Source organism: Myotis daubentonii, chromosome 18, assembly GCF_963259705.1.
Source record: "Myotis daubentonii chromosome 18, mMyoDau2.1, whole genome shotgun sequence".
Lineage (NCBI taxonomy): Eukaryota > Metazoa > Chordata > Mammalia > Chiroptera > Vespertilionidae > Myotis > Myotis daubentonii.
Window position 1 is genome coordinate 16,309,702 of NC_081857.1, and position 25,306 is coordinate 16,335,007.

Below are 25,306 nucleotides of genomic sequence, written 5' to 3' on the forward strand. Positions count from 1 at the left end.
ATCGCGGGGACACTGACGAGCAGGGACGGACTGCCCTGGGCAGCACAGTGTCTAATTATGGAACCTTTAATTCACTGGCCCCTTTTGGCAGGGAAGGCCCCCAGCACAGATTGGTGTGGACAAATAAAGCTTCTGCATCTTAGCACTTGGCTCGACAGCCAAGAAGGCTTAGGAACACCTGCTCGGCGCTAAGCACCAAGCATTAGAGGCATCAAACGAAATTAGAGAGGTGGTCCCTGCCCTTGAAGAGCTTTTGGTCGGCACCGCCAACTTGTTTCTACGTTCTGGCCTTAATATGTATGTATCTGGGATTGTGCATACCCTCATTTTAAAAAATTTATGTTAGTCACCCTCTCCATTTCAATGTTTAGGTGACTGTGAGGCCTGGAGAGTTTGTGTGACTTGCTCATGCAAACAATCCTATTTTTTAAGGGAACAGAATAACTAAAGGGTCATTTCCAAGTTCAGATCTACTGAAGTTCTTAAAAATCATACTGAGTGCCTGTGAGTGCTTCGGGCATGCTGATGGGACGTGTGACCCAGTTTTCAATCACGTCTTCTTCTTCCTTTTCGCCAACACACCGAGTTAGAAGGAAACTGGCTGAAGTGAAGAAAGGGAAGCCGGCAGGTGGTGGGGAATATATGGACCGCTGGGTCTCGGTCAGCAGCAGCCGGGCAGCCTCGTCCTTCCCCTCATCCTTCCCCTGGTCGGGGAGCCGCAGGGAGCTGCTCCCCACTGAGACCCTACAGAGGGCCATCCCTGACAGAGCCAGGGGAGGGAGGGCAAGCCCCTTGGAGTTGGGTCTATTTGAGGAACTTTCTGGGCTGAAGAATCAGAAAAAGGTAATTTTATTGCAGAAACTCATCCAAAGCCTCCCACAGGTTTTACCTCATTTCATCCAAATGTCCAGACCAACACTAACTGCTGGTCCTCAGAACTCCCCCCACCACCTCTCACGGGGCTGTAATGAAGCACTCGAAGCAATGAACGATTCCAGCAAGTGGTCAGACGTGGGCTCCTCACTTACTGGTTCTGTTCCTTTAGACAGGTTACCCAGCCACCCCCACCAAAGTTTCCTCGTCTGCCTCCTCGGGGGACGGGCATTGCCACGCAGGAGTAAAGGAGGGACAGTCAGGAATGGCATCTGCCTCTGGTCCTGGGTTTCCAGGTGACCTCCCCTGTTGTGACCTCCTTTGAAAGAGGTTCAGTTCTGGGCTCCTTAATAGAAGTGTGCAGAGAAGTGCAGAGCAACAGCGCTAACCTACACGTTCACAGAGCACAATAGGGAAGCCATGAAATCATTCCGTTTCCAGCCACATGGAGAATGTTTAAAATCACTTATGTGAGCAAAAGGGGAAGAAACAGTATTGCAAGGTCTTGCAATTTTTGTGTAAAGAAGGAAGAAATATAACTGGGTTATCTTTTTTTCCCCAATTAATTTAAACGACAAACAAAAAGTCCATTTTGACAGTCAGAAGTGAAAAATAATTTTTTTTTTTTGCTCCCTATTTCCTGTTGTATTTCCCGTTAGGATGTAAAATCTTGGAAATAACATTTTGGTTTTCCCAAGTGTTCACCTCATTCAAAGCAAATTAGTCAGAGAATCACAACCTGCATCAATCCATCAGCGCCGGGGCCCGGGATCTCAGAACACGGCTGGGCTGAATCCTGAGATAAGTCTTCATGCCAGAAACCCTATTATTTAGAAGAACAGCAAAAATAACCATCGGAGATGACATCAGGATGGTGAGAGCATTGCACCCTTCGTCCTTGTGCATCAGAAGAAGCTAACATCTGCTCATTGCTGGCGAACAGGACGACACCGGAGCCTGGGAAACGTCTGGTTGGCTCCAACATACAGACTCTTCTGCCCTCTGGGGAAAATTCTCTTTTCACTCCATGGCTTCAGAAAGACCATTGGCATGGGCATGCAAACACCTTCTGGAGATGGCATGGAAATATCACTCAGTGAGTTGAGACCAGATAAGGATGTGTTTTTACACTTGTGGAGAAGTAGATTCTGCTTGGAGCGTGGTGAACCCTTCTGTCAACAGGTCCTTTCTCAATTCTTAGCCTCTGACTTATTTAAGGACACGACAGAGAGTATTTACTGGTCGGGTTGGGGAAGTGTGCAGTTAGGTAGAAGAAATTGGCAAGAGTGCAAGACAGATAAAACTGAAGAGATGAGGCAAGGCGAGAGGAAACATCTGGAGCCCCTGGCAGGGGTCCCTTTTAGGCTCCTCGCCTGAAGTAGCTCCCTATTGACCCTCTTCATTGTTGGCCAGAGTCTTGTTTTTCCTGCTATGGCAGATTTCTCTAAAAACAAGTAGGATAACAGCAAACACTGGCATTTTGCTTTTAAGACTCACAAGATGTCCTCTCAAATCTCACCGGGAAGATTCTGCTTCAATAATTCACAGCTAGTTGGGGGTTTTACATCAATGGCTCTGACACATACCAGGGAAACTAGTCAGGATTTTCCTGGGTCGTTCATACCTGGTTACAGATCTCAGAAAAAGCCCTGCAGCCGTGTGCCTCAGGTCTGACAATGCTGCCTGTTATATTCAGGAGCCGGTACATACATCTGCAAGGTTCAGAGAAAAGAGTAGTTTAAAGAACTTATTTATTTTATGGTGGTAAGAACACTTTTCCCTCTAACAAATGTCTAAGTGTGTAATACCTATTGTTAAGCATAGATACAGTGCTTTACAGCAGATTTCTGAAACTTAATTACCTTGCTTACCTGAAATTTTATTCCCCAATTATTAGCAACTCTCCAATTCCCTCTCACTCCAGCCCCTGGCCACCACCATTCCTCTCTTTGATTCCATGCATGTGACTCTTTTAGACACCTCATATAAGGGGAATCCTGTAGTATTTATCCATCTGTGACTGGTGTATTTCACCTAGCAAAATGTCCTCATCCAAGGTTCATCCATGTGACTTGGAACATGGATGTTTCGATCAATAGAATCAAGTCACATTCATTCCCTACCGAAGCTCTCTGAGCACAGGTAGACCTCCCATGCTCATCTGGCAGGTGGCCCTAAGTCTTGCCGAGTCAGGCTCCAATGCTAACCCTCAGTTTCCATGGAGAGATTCCATAGAAGTGAGAAGTTTAGTTGACACACCATAGACCAGTGGTTCTCAACCTTGGCTGCACATTAGAATCACCTGGGAATCTTTTTAAAATCCTGATTTCTGGGCCCCATCCTCCGGAAATTCTGTTTCTTTGTTAAGGGATGGGGCCACAACATTAGTAACAAAGAAACAGAATTTCCGGAGGATGGGGCCCAGAAATCAGGATTTTAAAAAGATTCCCAGGTGATTCTAATGTGCAGCCAAGGTTGAGAACCACTTCCATAGACACTGCTGTAGAGAAAAAGCTTCAGGTGCCTTTTGACTTGTCTCTCTCTCTTTTTTTTTTTTTTCACTTCCTCAAAAAGGAAAAAGCTAGATACTTTTGTAACTCTTGTCTCTTCCCTCCAATTCACTTTCTGTGGACATTTCAGTCCTAATATGTCAATCCCTAACATATAGGTCTTTGGTGACCAAATTAATGAAATGGACGCCTTATTAACAGCAAGAATAAGAAGGTACTCCTAGGGATTTCAATTGCAAATATTATCACATTATGCTTAATTGCACATAGATCCAAGATTAATTTTAGACCTACATATCTCTTGCATATATTTCAAGACATTTTCTTACAAAATATACCCTACCCCACAAACAATCGCTATTCATAAGTCATTGAACCAAATCAGGTCTCGGCAAATTCCCAACTCTCTGTCTCATTGGAATGTCAGCATTTAAAAGGGGCCAGAAATAAGTTACATTAGCCTACACCTGAAAATCTGTCTTGGAGATCAGAGATACTACCTTTAGTCATAGTTGTTGTAACAGCTGTTGAACCCAATTCTTCCTTTGCACAAATACCATCTTTATATAGAGTCGGTCATTCTGTGCAAATATATTTTATTGCTGAAAATTGAGTCATTTCAATAAAATGTCAGTCTTCCTCTTTAATCAATCAAAATGCCTGAGAAATTCCAAAAGTATTAAATAACTATTAAGTTATCTTCTTTCTCTGCTCAGTCACAGACACTTTAGAAAACTGGCATTTTTATTTAAACAATATTACTTTACTCAGAAATGGGTGGAAATCATGGAGATGGAAGAACCAGCTGGATATGACCCGAGTAGGACTGATGATGTAATACCCGCTGGGCACAGATAAGCTAGGACTTCCCAGTTAGATACAAACCCCATTTACTAACAGCTCCCAGTACTGACTGCTTACCCTGAAGTATGCAACGGTACTGATACACATTATTTCATTGAATACTAACCTTAAACCTACAAGATAGACACTGTTGTACACATTTTGAGATGAAAAAACTGAATCCTAGCGAGGCTAAGCAACTTGGCCATTAGTAAGTGACAGAGCCAGAATTTGTACCATAATAGCAGTGGTTCTCATCACAGCAGTGGGCATCTCCAAGGCCAAAACTATCTTCATGACACGAAGACAGTTTTACTATCATTCTCTCATTAGTATACAGTTTAGTTTTCCAGAAGCTTCATGCTGCGTGCTGATGGCAGCACTGAGGCTAATAGTATGTGGGTTTGTGTATTCTTGTCCTTAAAAAATTTAACGATTTTAATTTGAAACATTTGTTCATAGAAATAAGCCACATAAACAAAGCTCTCTGGGGTCCTCAGCAGTTTTTCAGAGTATGTACAGCAGTTCTGCGGCCAGAGTTTGAGAAACAAAGCATCATATTTTACCACCTTCCACAGAACACTTCAGATTTCAAGTAGCCCAGTAAAAAAAAAAAAATGGTTACTGCCCTGGCTGGTCACTCAGTGGTTAGAGCGTCGGCCCACAGACCAAAGGGTCGTGGATTCCCAGTCAAGGGCACGTACCTCAGTTGCATGGTCGATCCCTGGCCCATTCGGGGCGTGTGGGAGGCAAGCAATTGATGTTTCTTTCTCTCTCTCTCTCTCTCTCTCCCCCTCCTCCATCCCTTCCACTCTCTTTCTAAAAAAAATCAATAGAAAAAATATTCTCGGGTGAGAATTTTAAAAAAAAGGAGATTGTGGAGAAGATATGAATTATGGACCCAGCACTTAGACATCTCTGCTGAGAACCATGGGATTTGTCCTGAGTGGATCCTGTCTCCCTATGAGCCCTTCCCTTCTGCAAGGGTTTCCCTACAAAGTTTATAATGATCCTTGTAACGGTGTCATTTTATGATTAAATATTTTCAGATGTGAGCATTATTTCCCCCCCCCCTCGAAAAAGCAATAGAATGGTGCCAATGTGTTCATGGCACTGTTCTATGATACCATATTTAAATAAAATTGAGTAAATTTTGCAAACAAGAATTGCAAGTATTGTTCTTTACATTTTTCCAGATAAAACACAGATGTTAATATGTGCCTGATGTTCTATTCATTTTCTTGAGAAGTTCTAATTTATCACAGGAACATAATCTAATCCTAGACTCATTTCCCAAAGGGATTAGTCAATATTTATTTTAATGCCTTTTAAATCTTTGGGTTCATAAAATCTTACATCTTTCAATTTGAACCAAATCTTGACTTCCTAGAAATCCAGGTTAATGTCAACAATCCCTGAGTCCTTAAAGAGTAGCTGATAATTTGTGGAAATTTGAAGCAGATTGATTTTTAGTGATCATGGCTTTCCCACATGGAGAGCCACATATTTTTAGCTTTGTTGATGCACATGTTTTAATGAGAAAAACAAAAACAAACTTTTCAGTTATTCAGTCATCAAATATTTATTGAGTACTTTCTGTTTTATGATACTATAATGTTAATAGGCTAATTTATTCAATTCAGCTAATCCCTTGAATCTAAATGGTGGAAATTATTCCTTTGTTTTTTCCTCCAGACCATCATTATTTACAGAGATTGCATTTATATTCATTCATTCATCCTCCAGTGTATTTCCACTCCAGCTTCTATCAAGCTGTCCAAAATGGCATTAGCCACAAATAAACACTTACCATCATCACCATCAACATTGTCACCAATGGAGCACAGTGAACTGGGAACTCCCTGAATGGACAGACTATGCTAAGGTGACATTTAGGTCTGTCTCATTGATTTGTGTTCCTCTACTCAGGGAGGAAGAAGGGTGAGAAGACCATGGAAAAGAAGACAAACATATAGCCAGGCCTTTTCTAAATTGTTTTTAGAAATAGCCTCTAAAGGTCCTCCTTTGAGAACTGGTAAAAGCCTGGAAGAGGAGGGGAAAGTAAAAAGAAACATATAAAGATGTAGAAAAGAAAGAATTTGCAAATCAGAATGCAGATCATTTGAACAGAGAATCCTAAGAGAGGACCATGGCTGAGGGGGGAGAGGAGAAGGAAAAGGTATTGAAGGAAACTTGGGAAGGCCGCTGCCCTGAGTGCTGATCAGCAGCTTCCTGGGAGTGGACGAATGGCTGGCATCAGTCACAGAGCTAGCCTTCCAGTGTCTGAATGCCTGTGTCAATCTGCTCATTCAAACTGAGAAGTCTTTGGTGTAATTATAACACCCACCCCCATAAATCTTATTTTATACTTCTACAACTCTCTTATCTATATAAATAATTTTATAATAATTTTAAATAGAAGCTGTGTCTAAAATCAATTCTTCCAGGTGATTTTGATGCAGTGGTCTAAACTTGGAAAAATATTGCAGGCATAGCCCCGACATGTTTTTAATGTCATGCTATGTTTTAATGTTTGCCACATTCCATAAAAGTTAACCCCCCCAAAATCCAAGTATTTACCATAGACCCTAAAATCTCACATAAATTTCAAGGAAAGAGTGTGTGTGTGTGTGTGTGTGTGTGTGTGTGTGTAGAGGTTGGTGCAGAAGGTGAATTATTCAGCGAGTCCCTTCAACTTTGTGTCTCATGTGACTTCGTATTTGGACTGATCTCTATCTGCCTCTGGGATTATGGGAGGAAAAGTACACTTCCCAAAGTGATAGGTCTGAGTGAGGAAAATGAGAGCATCAATGACCAGGGATCACCTGACAGTAATTCAAAGTGATGTCAAAGGGGAAGAATTATGACTATTTTTATTTCCTGAAGGTAAGCAAGCTAATAATTTATGTTCAAAAGGATGAGTTTTTCTGGGGGGGGAGTATACATCTGTAAAACAACTTGTTGTATTCCTCCAGTTCATTCAGACCCAGGTGGCACACCCTGTGAGGAAGAGCACAGGAAGTGGGCTGTGGGCGTTTCTTTGGGCCTCAGCTCTGTGGCGGCAGCAGGTGTCTCAAGGCTCTGGTGGTCAAGGCTGAGTACTCACGGGAGAAGAAGCCCACGGTGGAAGAGACAGGAGAGCTTCTTCACTGGCGGACAGTAGGTTCCCAATCCATATTTGTTAAATAAATTAACTCCTGATACACTGGTTGTTAATGTTCTCTTTTAAAGAATTTTAAAAAGAACATTAACATCGCGCGCGCGTGTGCACACACACACACACACACACACACACACGCAAAGGAATTTTGGAAATTTTCTGCCATTCTAAGTTTCGCCCATTTTGTGAGTATAGACGTAGATATTTTCATATGGTTGTAACTGAGTATGTGCTAATTACAACTCAAATGCTGTTTCATGGATCTGAGTTTCTTCTCCCGAAATGTTCTCCCTGGACTCCAGGAGGCCTTTCATTCCCGCATGCATTCCTGGCCGCTTCTCCCAGCTCTGAAGGGCTCAAGACTACCTCCCAAGCCTGTGGCTTTCAGAGGCTTCTCAATGGAAACTGTATCTCCAGAGAATGAAGAAAAGAACTTATTTCACTTGTGTTAAGACTGCCTGACGGAGAACTGTTCTTGGGTGCATTCAGCCAAAATGATCCACGGCCTTTTCCTCCTTCTTTGAAGCTAAGTGAGTTTTAAGAGTGTGAGCACCCTCTCTCCTCCACTCACCTCCCGCCCCCAAATACACACACACACACACACACACACCATTGTTGTCTAAGACAAGGTCCAACTAATTGCCTCTGGGAATATCCCCTCAAATCTTTGTCTTTCCCTCAGAAACATTCTCACCTGACTTTGCCACAGGGAACATAAAAATTAAGTTTCCTGTCTTCTTGGCTGTGACTCTTTTACAGTCTTTATTTTTTATTTAATGTGGTCTTAAACCCAAAGTGGTCCACACTATATTCATTCAAAAAGAAAGGCAACACTAGCATTTCCATTTAGGATTGTATAGGTTCTTTGAAATTCTTCAGTAATTGTTACTTCCATCCCATGCGGCTGTAGCAGGTCCTGTCCTGAATCTCACCCTACAGCTGTCACAACTGCCCCGAAGGCCCAGCAGTATCCCCGGGGTGGAAACAACCTAAGTGATTCCAAATCTGCCTGTTTGAGGACGGAAGTCACCATCTAATTACCAGCCATGGCAAGAAAGAAGCTGTGTAAGCGTAGCTCACCCAGGTAAGACAGACAACTACAGCTTTCTAATTGCAATTAGCTCACTAACACTGCAAAAATTCCAGAATGACTGGAAGAGTCAAACAGGCTACCTCTTATTGTTCTCTGCTCTCAGTGTCTTCACTCCCTTCATTCTCTCCTCTCTGACTTGTCAGCGTGGGTCTCAGAAGCCAAACATAATGGTGGTGGTGGGGATTATTGTCGAAAATCACACAAGATAAGGAGATGTAGTCATTGACAACACACTGCATAAATGCAAGGGTTCACAACAATCGTCATAGCTTCTCTGAAAAGTGTATAAAATGGTATTGTGAAATAAGCATGTTTGTGTGTGCATGTGTGTGTGTGTTTGCCTTACATGACCATTGCAAGATGCACTGTCTTCTCTTCTCTTCAAGACAAAGTCTTGAAAACCCACTGTCCATACTTAGTGATTTAATTAATGGTAAATACTTAAAATCCTAAAGGAGACTTTTATTTCAGAGAATCTTAAAGATGGACGGGTGTTCAGAGCTCATCTAGTTCTCAACTTGCTTTTGCTGAACCCACAATGAGATATTCCAATTATGTGGACTGGGCTGGAGCCTGGGAATGTGTTCATTTTAAAAAAAACCAGACTTGTTCTGATATCCAGCTAATGTGGACAAATTTAGTCCAAACATCGTATATTTTTACACAAGAAACATAGAAACTAAATGAATTATTAATGAGACATTTAACTCTCTGGAGACTAAATAATTTCATTATTCTGCAGACATTTATCATGGGCTTTGCTCTATATTAGGCAACGACTGACGACAAACAAGACGTGACCTTTGTCCTCAATCACCTTACCTAGTCAAAACAAATAATCATCCTCTGATGATTAAATGAGTTAACACATAGTAAAACCATCGGCCAACTAAGGATGTGATAGAGATATGTGTAAGTAGGACTGTCTCCTCTACAATTGGACCCTGGAATCCTATGTAAAATAAATACCCCCTGCATTGTTTTTTCTTTTCAGGAAATTGTGGCAACTATTTTAACATGTGATGGAGCAATCTCAGGATTCTCACCAATTTGGGAAGTTTGAGGCATAACCTCTGTCTACTGGCTGAACTAACCATCCATGGGTTGTCCTAACTCAGTTGACCTTTGTCAAGATACTTGCTCAGTAAGGTACAGGAGGGCAAATGAAGAGACTGTGGGCTTCTACTCTTTCAGACTGTCCTGCTGCCCAGCTGCAGATGAATTCAGTAACAACAACCTTCGTGTGTTAAGATTCTAAACCTGTATTTCCTTTCCAACAACAAGTCCATGTTTTGGCTGAGTGCTCTCGTTTCCACTGCCCCATTTCTACCAACCCTGATCCAGCCTCTACAGTGGACACTGTGCTGCTCTGGGCGATGGACTGGACAGCACCGAGTTCCTTTTCCACTGCTATGGCGGTGCAGGTGCATTTACTCCATGACAGAGTGCTCTAGATCAGGACGGACACTTATTTTCCCCTAACTACACCCAAACACTGCCAGCCAACTCAGGGGCTTAAAGAGCAGCTCCACAGTTATGAGTGATTTTCCATTGCCAGAATAAACACTCACTAACTAGTTATATAAAGACATCCTTGACTGGCTCAGGAAAAATTCACTTGATTGTTAAGAACAATAGGAATACCATACTTGGGATATATCACTAATATTATGATAATAGCATGGCATCCTAAAGGATGATGATCATCTTCTTCTACAAATTATCCTTCCATCCTATTTTCTGGGAAAATTATTGAGACTGATGGGCCATACGTCTCACTTAAAACTGCCTCTGATGGGCATGTTTATATGCAAGAACATAGATACAAATACAGTCATGAGGTCCCCCCAAAGGTGAAATACTTAATGGGTTCCAAGCTTCCGTTATTCTACGGTTGACCTTGCTCATTCTCTTATTGTCTGTATCCAGGATGAATTAAATAGAAATGGAATTACCCCAGGCGAGGATGTGGTGGAAACTTTAGTCTCATGACAAGGAATCCTTTCACAGCATTTTAATCATGTATTTCCTCTTGGAGTCTGATTGTGGAGAGAGACAATCTTCCTTGGCGACAATGCCTCCATTCCATCAGCCTCTTGGAGCCAAAGTCTTGTATCAGATTCGCTCTCAAACACCATGGACCAAGCATCTGTGGCCATCTTTCATGCTCTTTTCCTGTTTATTGCCTTAAAACTGGGAAATGGCTCACTGAACAAAGGCAGTTCCCCAAGGCCAAGCAGTGTGCAACACGCTAATAAATATTCAAACCAATGTCTTTCAAATGTCATTGTGAATCATCTTCCCCTCCTTCCTTCCCATGGTTCAGTCATCTTGCTGGCTCTGAGTTTTCGCCTTTTGTCTCGGGCCTCAGCTGCCTTTAGTTTACTGCCTATGACTGCAATTGTCTTTGTCTCCTTTATCCGCTTCACTGTGTCTCATTTTCCTAAAGTATCTGGCACCCACTTTTCCACAACATTGTTCCTTTGTTCCAGGAAAAAAAATAATCTGGGGAAGCAGCAGAAACACAGCTCCAAAGGCCACAGGGTGACATCCTCTCCCACCTGATCTTTATTCATATCTGGGTTTTAATTGCATTTTTTCCCCATTTCTCAAGCACCATCCACCTCCCTTCCGCCCTGACAGGAAGGAGCATTTTATTTCTCATTCAAAACGCTTTCCTACTGATCTCTATTCTTCAGAAGCTCCAGAGGCCCCTTGTTACCTGTTGGTTTTTCTCGCATTGGTTGATCTGTTGGCCTTGCTGTAGTTTATTACATTTTCAACCCTCCCCTCCCCCCGCCCCTCTTTCCAAACTTAGGCCAGAACTTACAACCTGCTGTCTTTTCTCATCTTCACTATCATTATCTTCAGACCAAGTCTTCCCAAAATGGATTTTTTTTTTTTACCAACCCCGTGCTCTTTAAAGAAACAAAGAGGAGAATTATGTGATGGTTTCCACCGTTGGAGTCGGAGCGTCTGTGGCTTTGTTTGAGCGAGAGCTTCAAATCCAAAGCTAAACCTTGACTTAACACACAAACTCAATTGACGAGAGGAGTACCGTGTTCAAACCCACCAATTGGCCGAGGACACAATCAGAGGGTTATTGGCAGGTATCTTCTTATCTCCCTGGTGCACTGACAAAACTCAATTCATTAAAATAATAAAAAAAAGATCTTGGTCCCTCATGTGAGCGGCATGTGATTTTCCATGAACGGTCGGCTCAGAAGGCATCGTGCCTATTATACATTCCATTTATAAATCAAACACCCCTCGTCCTGCGGCTGCACGCTGACATGTCAGCGAGGTTTGGGTCAGCCGCACACTCTTCCACGTGAACAGCAGATTAAGGCAAAGAGACAGGGAAGCGGCTCTTTTTTCCCCCCCTTTTCCACCGGTAATAGGCAGCTTGAACGTTCAAATTGGGCTGAGACTCCAAAACCAAAGTCCCATGAACCATAGAAGCAAAGAGACTTGAGATAAAAGCCAGGATCTGTCTGTTCCCTTGGAGCCTTCACCTTTCTTTCGCTCCCCTTCATCATGTTCATTGCAAAGTAAAGTATGTGCATGTGTGTGTGAATTAAAGAATATGTCTAGGAAAAGATGGGATAAAATCTTACCCAAGAAAAGACTTTGGTTTCTAAAGCCTGGGGAGGTGGTGTGAGGCCTGGGAATCTGGGGCTCACTGCAGGCCGGGAAGTGAAAACGGAAAGAAGAGTTTCAGGTTGTCAAGCAGAGAACCACGGAGGGCCTTGCTGAGTACTCCACCATGAAGGGAGCATGTTCCAAGTCAGTCCAGCCATGTGTTAAAGTCACTATGCAGTTCCTCACTGCATGTGGAATTAGTTTCACCATGTAGCCTCCCATCTATGTCAAAAACATATGATTCATCAAGACCTGCTGGGGAGGAGATTTTGTTAAGAAAATTTCCCACCGAATAGGTATGTCAAAACTTCCCAATCTCTGCTCCCTTGTCCCCACTCCCATCACTCATACCTCTATTATCTTTAGTCCATAATAAGAGAAAACAAAACTGGAGGGGAGGCAAAGGAGAAGAAATCTGCTTGTAACTTGCATTTCCTTTGGACCCTTTTTTTTTTTTTTAACCTATTGTACTAGATAAGAACCAGGAAAGAAATGAGTTGAGGGGATCTAGGAAAATAGATTTTTTTTCTTTTTGATCTACAAAAAAATTGTGAAGTTCTGAAACTGCACATTATCTTTGGGAAATAGCCACATATTATGGGTATTGATTCTACTAATGAGGGAAAGTCAAAGGGGGGAAATGAGATATTGAAAAGTGGTAGTAACATAATTTATAACCTATTTTTTTTGCTCCCCATACTTTGAGGAATATGGAATAAATAATTCAGTAAACCCCCCCCAAAAAAAGGAAAAGAATAAAGACTGATTAAAGTAGACTACACTAGTTATTTTCATTGAATTAAATATTGTAGAAACAAGTAGACCACGCACAGCATATCAGTAAGATTTCCATCCCAAAGACCATAAAATAAAGGCCTAAAATTCAGGTAGATTTTAAGATAAATGGGTTGTATCAAAAATGTTTCATTAAAGTGTTTAATTGTCCTAACAACAGTTTTTTAAAACAATCTTTGATTGATATTAGAACCAGCATTTAGTGTAGTTTTCAAAAAAATATATAGATTATAGACAAATTGAGCCAGTTTTCAAAGGATGGGGTCCAGATAAATGAATCTAAAAAAAAAAATTCTCAGATAGTTGAAAACCACTGAGGTAGTGACTTGCCCCATGTACAATTTAAGGGCTTTTAAATAATAGTAATGTGCGATGCTTGAACACAAGAGTTGACATTCTGTGTGACTTTTTCCCCTTCTGCATGGCATTTGCTAGAGGTGGTGGAACTGAGAAAGGGAAAAGCTAGTTGTCCTCTAACTGTAGGTCAGCTCCCCATGAGTAGCACAAAGATCGTACCGCTTGCACTTAACAAAACAAGCACAGTGTAGCATGCTTTGTCATTTAAGGCCTTTCAATCTAAAATACGTCTTCTTATGAAAGGCAATGTTCATTAAATACAGCAACAGAACTGAGGATATTTTTCTTAGATGGTGTATAGTTTTTATCCATGGAACGAACATTCTTCCGTTATAGTCTGATATTGTTTTCAGGATAGTTACTAAAGTTTTAATTAACTGTGATTAGATGGCTTGTTTTCAAGGTAGTTATTCATCTGATTTTGCTAAGTCAGTTTCTTTCTTAACTGGTGACATCATAAAACAAGCAGTGATCCTCGTAACAGGACAAAATCCAATGGATTAACACTTAAAGTCGTTAATTTGCTTAGAAGCAATATTTAGAAAAAGACTAGATGGCCCATTCACTCACACGTGTGCATCAACTAGTTAAGAAGCATTTATCCCTAAAATGTCATCTATGTACATTACCAGTATAGAATGCAACATCAATGTTTTTTACTCTAAAAAGTTGTGTGCCCTTTATCCAGCTATTTTCCTTGCCCAGTAACTTAAGTCTATCTCTTTCTTTTAAGTTTTTATTTGCCAACCTATTGCACACACTGATAAAGCTTTATCAAAAAAATTAGAATTAGATTATGTTGTGATTTAATCTGGTAATAAAGCATTAAGATAAATTCATATGCCCAGAATCATACAATATTGTAAGTGCAGGATGCCTTAGAAAGCTCCTGTTCTAAACCTTTCCATTAACAAATGGGAAAACTAAGATGCAAGAGGTGAGACACTAGATAGCCCAGCTTGGGTAAGAATCCAGTCTCCTGACTTGTACTCCAGTGCTCTTCACATTAAATCATGCTACTTTCATGGGCTAATGAAGAAGGTCTGATTGCTAGTAAGATATGGGAGATTCTGCCTCTTGACTAAGAAATCGGATCCACCAACTTACAGCCAACCTCCGATATGAGCAGGGGAAGAGGAGCCCACAAAGAGGCAATGAAGCACAAGGGATGGAAGTTGATCTGAAAACTATATGAAGGAAGGCACTTTGCGGATGGCTAAAGCCCAGCCGCTCAAGATTGCTGCCGAAACTGGTTTGGCTCAGTGGATAGAGCGTCGGCCTGCGGACTGAAAGGTCCCAGGTTCGATTCCGGTCAAGGGCATGTACCTGGGTTGCGGGCACATCCCCAGTAGGAGATGTGCAGGAGGCGGCTGATCGATGTTTCTCTCCCATTGAAGTTTCTAACTCTCTATCTCTCTCCCTTCCTCTCTGTAAAAAAAAATCAATAATATATATATATATATATAAATAATATATATATATATATATATATATATATATATATATATATATATATATATATATATATAAAAGATTGCTAACATGCAGAGGGTGGAAAGAATCCTAGCTATAAATGCCAACATTTATAAGATATTTAGATGAAGGAAGTTTTTCATGTCTACATATTTTGGGTAAGATTACATCTGAGCCAAAAAAGAAAAATCAGTTTCAGTAACAACACAGATCTGTTTCTTAGTTCAGTATAACTAACTATTCCATAAGAACCGCAGACCCATAGTGTATTTCCTATCACATCTGGTGTGTTATATTTCTCCTGTTAGAAAATTACTGCTGAGATTTTAAAATGTCAACTAAGCTTATAAACTCTTAAATGGTTTACTAAAAATGGATAATTATGTGAGCAATTTTTGTGTTGCAACTGACTTATTTCAAACTTTATATTTATCAAAGTTATATATGCATAGCCTAAAATTTCAAATAGCTTAAGCCTTATTTTAAAAATAAGAGCCCTCTGACCCCAGAACTGTTATTCAAAGGCAACCTCTCTCAATTCTTTTAGTTATTTAATATATGTCAATATTATCTTTCAATAACATGTTTACTCATACATCATGAATTTCCAAGATTGGGCATTAACATTTGTCCTCTCACCATAAAAATTAAGAGTTTAGCTTTTCTTCAACACTGCTGCACCCAACACCATCATATATATTGTCATATATATATATATGTATACACACACACACACACACACACACACACACACACACACACACACACATTCTTCCCTTCGCATTCCTCTAATACAGGTATATATTAACTTTTGACTGGTTCATATTCATTGTTTATAGTATTACTAGAGGTCCAGTGCACAAATTTGTGCATGGGTGGGGTCCCTCGGCCTGGCCAGTGATGGGGGTTCTTCAAGGCCATCTTGCCTAGTCTGATCAAACCAATCCGGGACGGCCGGCAAGTGCAGGAGGTTGGCTGGCCGGAAGAGGGACCACAGGAGGTTGGCTGTGGGAGCATACTGACCACTAGGGGGCAGCTCCTGCGTTGAGCATCTGCCCCCTGGTGGTCAGTAAGCATCATAGTGACCGGTCAACTGGTCGTTCAGTTGTCCAGTCGTAACGGTCGCTTGGGCATAGATAGATAGATATAGATATAGACATAGATATAGATATATAAAGATAGAGATAGAGATATAGAAATATATATGGGTTACTATGCTTACCCTAATCATAGATGATTGCCCTAACCACTCTGCCTGCATGCCTGATTGCCCCTAACTGCTTGCCTGCCTTCCTGATCACCCCTAACCACCTCTGCCTTGGCCCCCACTGCCACGGCTTCGTCCGGAAGGTCTTTCGGCTGTCCGGACTAATTAGCATATTACGCTTTTATTATTATTATAGATGGGAATTTCTAGACTGACTCTAAATTTTAAAAATCCATTTAATCAATTTTAAATGAATTTAATCTATTTTCTATCTTGTCAAGTTGTTCAACTTTATTGACATTTTCACTATTTTATCTTTCTTCATGTTTTCATTTTAAATCATATTTTAATGTCAAAGGTTCTTTTAAAACCTCTGAATATTCTTTTTTTATAGTATTATGTTCTTGTTTCCTACATATAATGACTTTTCTTTTCTTTTTGAGGCTAGTTTTTTCCCTCACTGTTTTCTTTTCTGAACACAGTTCCTATTTCTTCCAAATTTCTGTTTCTGGTGTTTGGTCTGTCTTTCTTATTAGAGTTTTCCCTTGAATCTATGGTAACCTGCTCATACTTTAATATGGAGAACTAAAAAGCTGCTTGGAAGTTGTGAGTGATGGACTTCATTATAAGGTAGGACCTCGCTCAGCCCTTTCATTACTGGATCGAGTGTCAGTACTTTCAGGGCTATGGTCTTGGGCTAGTCAGATTTCTCAGAGAAGGGACAGCCAATCTCCTGTCTGGCTTCTGGCATTCTGGGAGCCTAGTAAGGGATTAAAGTTGAGGTTCTCCCCTTTTATTGTGATCATCCTGTTTTTAGGTTTCCCCTGCCCTCAACTGTGCCTGTGTCTTCCAGTCCAGAGATCTTCTGGTTCACCTCTCCTAAAAGAACATCTCTTTTTAAATTATGGTGTGGAGGAATGGAAAATGGACACAACTGCTCACCTACACAGCATGAGAATACGGATGTGGGCTTAACTGCGTCTTTAACTGCCTAGCAAACAATTCTGTTCTCAGCCCCATCTACACCTTCACTTTCAAAGACACCTTGCACTGCCAATTCCTGAGCCTTTAGAGGTTTAGAGGTTTAAAGTGGATTGCTTCTGTGCTTTTTCCACTGTGAGCTTTCTGTTTTCATGGCTTGGCACTTGTCCATTGCCTTTCTAATTCTTGTTTTTATCTCACCTCATGTTAGTCATGTTAGTCCCTGAGGATCTATGCTTTTCAAAACACCTTTACTTTCATGTTAGTATGATTTTAGGGGGAAGCCATGGTAATCACAAATGTCTGATTCATCAATTAGTTGAAACACTGCCCCATTAAACTAGGATGTGACTATAATGTCTCTCTTAGAATTATACATACAACAAAACTTGAAAGTGTTAGAAACAAGCTTCTATCATAAAAATGTATTCCAACAACATCAGTGATAGAGAAGTGCTCATATAAAAACGATGTTTATGTAGGTTGTTCTATATCTGCTCTGGTCAAAAAGACAGTCTCTATAGATGCAACAAAGCATTAACTTTTATACTGGATAGTAATTTTTGAAAAGTAAATGCTTTTTCACTTATCTATGTCTCCTGAATTTCACTTTAAAAAGTTTTATAACCAGATATAGGTGATTTTCTGTCACTACCAAATGAAGAAAGGCCCTCAGGGAGAAATATAGTCAAGGTTAGGGAGTTGGGTCTCAACAATACATTGAAGTGGAGTGTCAACTGAGTTGGATCACCTGTGATAACCGTCTCCCCGACAACCGTGCCACTCCACACCTGCTATGTAGCAGCCATACACCTCAAAGGGCATTGACCAAAATGACATCTCCAAGGATGTAGCAAGTCAAGGGTGTCCCATGCCCTTTGTCACAGGATCAAGTGACTGAGGCCATCAGACTAACAGCACATGGCATTCCACTGGCCACAAGGATTGGCACTATGCTCAGATCACTTGCCAGATAATTGAGGAAGGCATTCTTTTTCCTTGGGCATTTTCAAGAGAGCAAATAGCTCAGTCATTTTTGGCAGCCTCTCTGGGCCTGCAAAGAAAGCCAGCTTTGGGTTGAAGACAGCACCTTGGATGGCAGAGCAGAGAGACAGGAAAAACAACACTAGATGCTCGATAAACAAACCCAGAGGCCTGACTACCTCTGTATTTTTCATTATATGAATCAATGCACTTCTTTATTTTTAAAGTTGGATTAAGTTGGGTTTCTCTTTACTGATAGATCTCATCACAGGCCTATATTATCTAGATTGCCTACCACAATTATATATTTCATTGTGAAAAAATGTTAAAATGGACCTGACACTAACATTCAAATCTTACTGATAAAATGCATTTATGACATGGGCTTATTTGCTGTTTAGTGAACTCCTTATCTTCACCAATTGTTTTTATTAGGTAAAACAACAAATATGTTTATGTATCTTTGCCTAGAGACACCATTTTCTCCTCTCTCTCTCTCTCTCTTCTTGATTTGTAGTTCTGTGGGTATAACTTTCAAAAGCCATTTACTATATCACCAAAATGAGAACTGCCACATAAGCATGAGGAAAAGAGGAAAGAATGGTCATATTCCAACAAAACATCTTACTTAAATTCAGAAAATACAGTGAGGATTACTCCACGTAGAGAATTACTCAAAAGCATTTTTGAACTTTACTCTCCTAAAGATTAACAAAGTATTGATTAAATAACGGTAGGATAAAGAAGCTAAAATTGTAGCTGTTTTGGTGTCTAAATAATGCAGACTTTGGTAGAAAACTCAAACTAAAGGAAAATTAATATACTTTACAAATTTATTTTATAATCTTCGGTAATTTAGATAATTATTAGCTTTTATTTTGTGTAGCGTAATAATTTTCAAAACAAAATAAGAACCATAACAAGTATAATAAACATAAAGCAATAATGCTAAGGGCACAGTTCTTAATGTTCTTTTCTTCTCTGTCCACACTCACTGTCTTGGTGATCCTACCCAGGTTCTCAGCTTTAAATACCATCTGTACACCAATTATCACCAGTTTTAAATCTCCAGACCTGACCTCTCTTCAATCCCAACTTCTATGTCAAAAGTACCTTTATGACATCTCCATCTGGATGTCTAATTGACAGTTCAAACTCTGCATGTCCAAAACTCAACTCTTGGTCTTCCCCCTCAAAATGTGCTTCACCCAATGTTCCCTACTGAGTGAAAGACAACTTCATTTTTCCAGTTGCTCAGGATGAAACATTGAGTCATCCTTGACATATCTCTGTTTCTCAAACACAACTAATAGATCAGTAAATCCTTCTTGTTGCCTGTACTATCGAAACATATCCAGGATCTGATCATGTCTTTCCACCACCAATTTGATTGACCAGTACTGAATCCGTGTCATCTCTCTTTTTTTTTTTTTTATAGAGAACATCCATTGATATTTATTTGATTTGACAAAATAAGCATTATTAAAAGACAGGTAACAAAATCTGAGCTTATATTGAATCTGACAAATTAAGTTCTACAGTATCTAGAATATTACGTAAGAAATACCAACTGAGGGGGAAACGGGACAGAAGCATCACATGCAGATGCTCCTGGCAAAGGGGGAACGATATCTGCAAGTGAGGTCCATAGTGTGCAGTGCGTAAAACACCCTAGAGAAAATGCAACTGACTTACTGGGGTGAAGTGTTTTTTCCTTTTGGGGCGAGGAAGAGGTGGCCAAGAGGGGCAGGAATTCAAAGGCATATGCAGAATGGCTTCTCCATTTCAAAATGTTCATAACAATATTTAGACCATGGCACTAGGGCACCTTTGAGGAAAAGAACACCTTAACCAGAGTAGGCTCATTGCATAATTCTTTAGTGATATGCACAATTTTCAAGTAATGGGGTGGGCTTAAGGAATCACTGGATTTTGATTGTGGCTATCTGTTTTTCTTCTCGCCCTCTAGGGCTTGCTCTATCTCAGCATCGCAGGGACACTTCTCCACGCAGTTTCTAGGGAACCACCCTCTGATTCTTGAAACACCTTCTACAAAGGAATCATCAAGAATTTTGTCTCCATACAACCAGTATCGTAACCCCCTCGTGGCCAAAATGAACTCCCCTTTCTGCAGTGGTATCCGAGGCTCTTCCGTGCAGGGGCTCGTGAAGAATGTCTTGATTCCTTTGTTCAAAGGACAGCAGGCACCAGTGTAATCTTCTATTACTTTATACCGAACACTTCTTACTCTTTTATCTGCTTTTTGTTTCAACTGTTCTATTGTTAAGCTGTACTGGTGACAGCCTTCTCTGACTGGCCACTCCAGTCCATCTCCTTCTGGGACCCCTGGCCAGGTAAATACCTGCTTAAAGTTCTTCCATCGACTCCCCATGTCATAAGGAAAAACAAAGACTTCATCTAGCTGATAATATTGAATTCGATCTTTAGCCTTTTCTTCAATCCATGATTCAATAGAAGTTTGGTTTCTGAGAATTATTTTTATCTGGATAAAAAACAACATCCCAATGGCTATGGTTGTTCCTAAAGCTAATCCCAAGGCAAACAAGGTGGCAGCAAATGCAGCTAATCCAAACGGAATAATTGGAAGAGGATCTCTCCGGGCTGCACTCATATCAATTTTGACCGTGTTCCAGCCAAAGGAGAGCCGGTTATAAAGCTGTGTATACATCGTCATAACAAAAATGAAGGCAGCATGAATACAACCCAATGGTGCTAACAGGAGAAACAGTGTGAATGAAGCATGATTTTGGTAACCACAACAGTTGTTGATCCAAGGACAGTGATGGTCCATCTTCAGCACACACCTGCTACACTTTCGACAGTGATGTAACCGTGGTGCCTTGTATGCTTGGCAGACTTGACAATACTGGAGGTACATGCTATCCTGAGAATTTTCTGGTTTCCACCCCAGAGGGACAAAGCCAGGACCAATAAACATGGCACTGAAGTAATTATAAAGAATCATGACCGTCCAATTTATCAACATGATGAAATTCACGCTTCCTCCAGTTGTATGTAAAGGCCAATACCACAACACAGAGTCAATCATGGCCATCGTAGAACATATTGCTATAACACCGAGGGCTATAATGGGGCCCCAGTGGCACAGTCTTTTTAATTCTTGGAGATTTTCAAACTTGATAACTGAGCAGAAAGTACCCATGTTGGTGAGGAAGAATGTCTTCCTATCTTTAAAGAATTACAGATTTCCTTTTTTTGTGCACACATATCCATGTGCCACAAGTCCACGTGTGTTCCTTAACTGTCATGTCTTCAGTCTGTGTGCTGTGAATGCAGGTTATCCATTTTCACTGTTACATGCTCAGAGCTCTTTATCTGAACTGGGAGAATCCAGTATCTTGGTATGAAACCCAATCTTAGTCTGGTCCTTGGTGCCCCCTCCTCAGCCATCGCAGTTCCGAAGCGGCCTGGGCTCACCCAGAACACATTTTCTCCTTTTCGAGTGACTTCAGCATGGGAACCTCGGTCCAGAACAAGCAGAATGCAAATCCCGGTTGCTAGAGGCTGGAGTGCGGGACCCGAGACCACGAGTCGGTCTCTGCAGGCGCTTTCGCCGCTGGAATCCCGCTCCGGCACGGTGCGCCCCCTGTCATCTCTTGCTTGCATAATTGCAATAGCTTAACTGGGGACAATGCTCCGAGCTTTGACTGCCTACTAGTAAAAGATTGATCCTTTTGAATATGAAGTCAGATCCACGGGCTTCCTATTTTCACTCAACATAAAAACCAACACCTTCATAATTACTTCTATGAACTGGTCCTCTATGTCCTCTCTGACTTCATATCCTCTCTACTCTTTCCCCCTTGATCACTCGGCTCTAGCCACCCTGGGCATGCCTTTACCTTAGGGACTTTTTCACTGTTCTCTTCCACTTCCCTTCTAGATGTCATGAGATCATATCTGAATAAAACCTATGGAAATCCTATTTAAAATCACAAACTCTCTTCTCCACAACAACCTGTCCCAACTTCCTGCCATGATGCTCTATTTTTCTAAGTTTGCCTTGGCAATGATCACTTTCTAACATTACCTGCACTTTAGTTGGTTTTCATGTTTATTGTCTCCTTTCCCGCCAGAAGATAAGCACCATGCATTCAGGGATCTTGGTTTGTTCACTTGTGCATCTCAAACACCTTGATCTGTGCCTGGAACATTTATCTCCTGAACAGATAAATTAAAAGGTAGACCACTCTCTATGCCTTATTTGTTGATGACAAAAATGGAGTAACCCTAACAATGAAATTAGATCTGTTTTAGTTTTATAAAAGGGCTTTACAATTTGCTTTATTTTCCATTGGATGGGAATGTAAATATTTTTTGAAAATATAACTGATGCATGTTATATCTATTACTAATGGGAAAACATTAATAAACAAGCTTTAACATCTCATACACCCACACGTGACACGTCTATAGATTTCCAATTGTGCCTATGGATTCCAGCCCCTGCACACTTCTCTCATTTGTCCTTACTTGGGGCAGTCTAGGCAAATAGACTGGCTATATACTTGGCTGGCTCTAACTTGGAAATGAAGTTTATTTCTCCTCTAATTTTTACTCTAATAATTCCAACCTGCGAAATCTCTATGTAGGTTTTATATAACCTATACCTTGTATTGCCAATTTTTAACATTTTGCTAAACTTCCTTCCTTTATCATGTATATGTTTCGTTTTTTTCCTGAACTTTTTGATACTATATTGCTGATATCATGACATTTCACCCATAAATACTTCATCAAGTATCACTTAAGAACAATAACATATTCTTAGATCACAATAAAAGGATCATATTCAAGAAATTTAACATGAATATGTTATTACCCAATAGAGTCCATATTCAAATTTCCCACTAATGTTGTTTATAGTTTTGTTTTCTATACTCAAGATATAACTATGGACCACACATCATATTTCATTGCCATATCTCTACAATAGTTCCTTCCTTCTCTCTCCTTCTGCTCCTCCTTCTGCTTCTCCTCTTCCTCCTTTTTTGTCTGTCATGTCATTGAAAGTGTCCAGGCCAATAATCTCCTCTAGATCCAGGTTAAAGTTATTTAGCAAAACCTCTACCTTAAAGTTAGACTTTTGATGCGTGCTCTAATAGCTATAAAAGAGGCAGTATGCAAAGTGGTCACAAGTCCAGTCCACACAGCCAGACATACCTGAGTTCGAATCCAGCTCTGTCACTCATGTACTGTGAGAAATATTTAATCATTTTTCTGCCTCAGCTTCCCTATTTGTAAGATGGAGATGACCACACTACCCATTTCACGGGACTGTTATATAGATTAAATAGGTTAGTATATGGGAAGCACTTAGACTAGTGCCTGGCATGTGGCAGATGCTTTGCGTTAGCTCTATCTATAGTCTTAAAATAACCATGACTAATTTCTATCTACTGTCTTGAGATTGGGGGGCAGGAAACACAGGACAGAAGCTTTATACCTTCCCTGAGTACAGAATAACTATCAAAGGCCTGGCTTAGAATTTTAATTAAGTCCTCTTGTTGCTTTGGGAAATTCTGAGTGTTTTTACCTCATCAGCTTTTGACAAGTGGTATTTATTGGGGATTCAAAAGGAAGAGTAAGGAGGGCATCTCCCTACTCTTCACAAGGGAGGTTCAGAGAAGAGCTGTCTTTGCCTGACAGCCTCTAGAGGGCAGCAGAGGCACTAGCGGCTCTGGGCTCCTTTGGCCGAGTGAATGATCCCTGCCTTAACATAAACAAGGTTTAACATCTCATACAGGACCATCAACTGGGCAGGAGGTTGACTTTGCTCAGAATAAATAGGTGTGTGATTGTTTACTTGGGGACATGAAGCAAGTAACCACAAGTAATATCAACATACTGGCATATTATTTTGGGGCAAGAAAAAATAATATGGAACTGTTTTTGAAAAACTAAATATATCACAGTAATCACACACCCTCTCCACACCAAGGTAACATGAAGCTCGCCAGATCTGGTTCCGGCAGTTTAATTCTTGGCGAGCAGCTGGGTGCTGCGATGGCTTTGTGATATAACTGATAAAACTGTTGCCCTGGCAGCCCCCTGGGAGGGAACGCCATCTCCTCCCACCAGAAGGGAGCAGCTCTGCGGCTGCCACCTCTGCTTGCAGCTGCCCAGCAGGTACATGGGGTTTTCTACGTGGCATCAACTTGAAGGCCTTTTGGTAAACATTTCGAACTCTCAGAAGTCAAGTGTTCTCCTATAGCTTAGCTATTACACGGTACTGAAACAGAGGCCTCAAAAAAAGTTGCAAAGCATTCAGAAATAGATTAAACTACAAATGCGTCATTTCTGGTAGTGCTACGAGCACCTTCTCTACATCCTGGCTGGGGGGCACTGAGTAATGGGTAGGAGCCTGCAATCTGAAAGCAGATAACCCGGACTTGAATCCCAGCTCCACAACTACCCAGCTGTGTGATGGTGAACAAGCTATTGGTATGTCATCTCTCTGTGCCCCAAGTGGCCTCTTCTGTAAGATGGAGATAATATAAGTACCCCACCTCATAGGGCTCTCTGGAGAATTTAAGGAGTTCACATATGTTAAATTTTTAGAACAGTCCCTTACATTTAATAAGCATCACAGAAGTGTTACCTTTTATTATCTGGAATCGCAGAATCTTCTGCAAATACTCCAGCCTTTCCCTCCATCTCCCGGCCTCGATGGTCCCGATGGCAGAGCAGAGACTAGGATTCAACGCACCTACAGAGCATCACCCTCAACAAGTATCTAAAAACAAAAAGAGCATTTTCCCCTTTATCCACAACTGACAGAAGACAGCTGTGCAGCTCTCCCACCCTCACGCCTTCCCCTGTAAGTGCTCTCACTCTGTCCAGGCCCTTTCTCTACCTTTGCGTCACCTGTGGACCAGCAACGTTCTAGTGGATTCCTTGACGCAGGTGGGGTGACCAGTTGTTTCCCTCCTGTCACCTGCTCCAGCACAGCCATTCCTAACACAGATCACGTCACTGGTCACCCACCCCTACGCACAGACACTGCCTCTTTTTACTCAGTGGAAAGGGATAGCCAAGAAGTGTTTGCACTCCCAGTTTTAAAACAGAAAAATAAAGAGAATTCGTTTAGAAAAAAAATAAAGTGAACCCCTTTAAAGTTTACAAAAAGAATTTTTAAGTTGTTTCAGAAAACAGACAATGCTACACCAAATCCAAACCAAGAAAATCATGTTAGTGACCTGGTGAGGAAAATAAACTCTGTTTGAAAAACAGGAGATTAAGAGAATGATGAGCATGTAGAAAACCAGGTCAGCATTCTAAACTGACATTATCATCATGTGAAAACGGGATCTGTGTGAATACATCTTGTTACGAAAGACTCGTGG

At 40.9% G+C, this 25,306-nt stretch overlaps 1 protein-coding gene and 1 long non-coding RNA gene across 2 annotated transcripts; both read right to left on the reverse strand.

Annotated features, from left to right (window-relative positions):
• Positions 1 to 314: 314 nt before the first annotated feature.
• Positions 315 to 24,690, reverse strand: LOC132220496 (uncharacterized). The gene is made up of 3 exons (XR_009449797.1): positions 24,562 to 24,690; positions 2,498 to 2,585; positions 315 to 1,942 (listed from the first exon to the last, which is right to left on the reverse strand). It is a non-coding gene; the product is annotated as an uncharacterized LOC132220496 (long non-coding RNA).
• On the reverse strand, positions 19,352 to 21,542 carry LOC132221398 (palmitoyltransferase ZDHHC6-like). The gene is made up of 2 exons (XM_059675714.1): positions 21,378 to 21,542; positions 19,352 to 21,315 (listed from the first exon to the last, which is right to left on the reverse strand). Exon 2 carries the CDS (start codon positions 21,100 to 21,102, stop codon positions 19,861 to 19,863), a length of 1,242 nt encoding a protein of 413 aa, XP_059531697.1. The 5' UTR covers positions 21,103 to 21,315; positions 21,378 to 21,542; the 3' UTR covers positions 19,352 to 19,860.
• Positions 24,691 to 25,306: the final 616 nt, after the last annotated feature.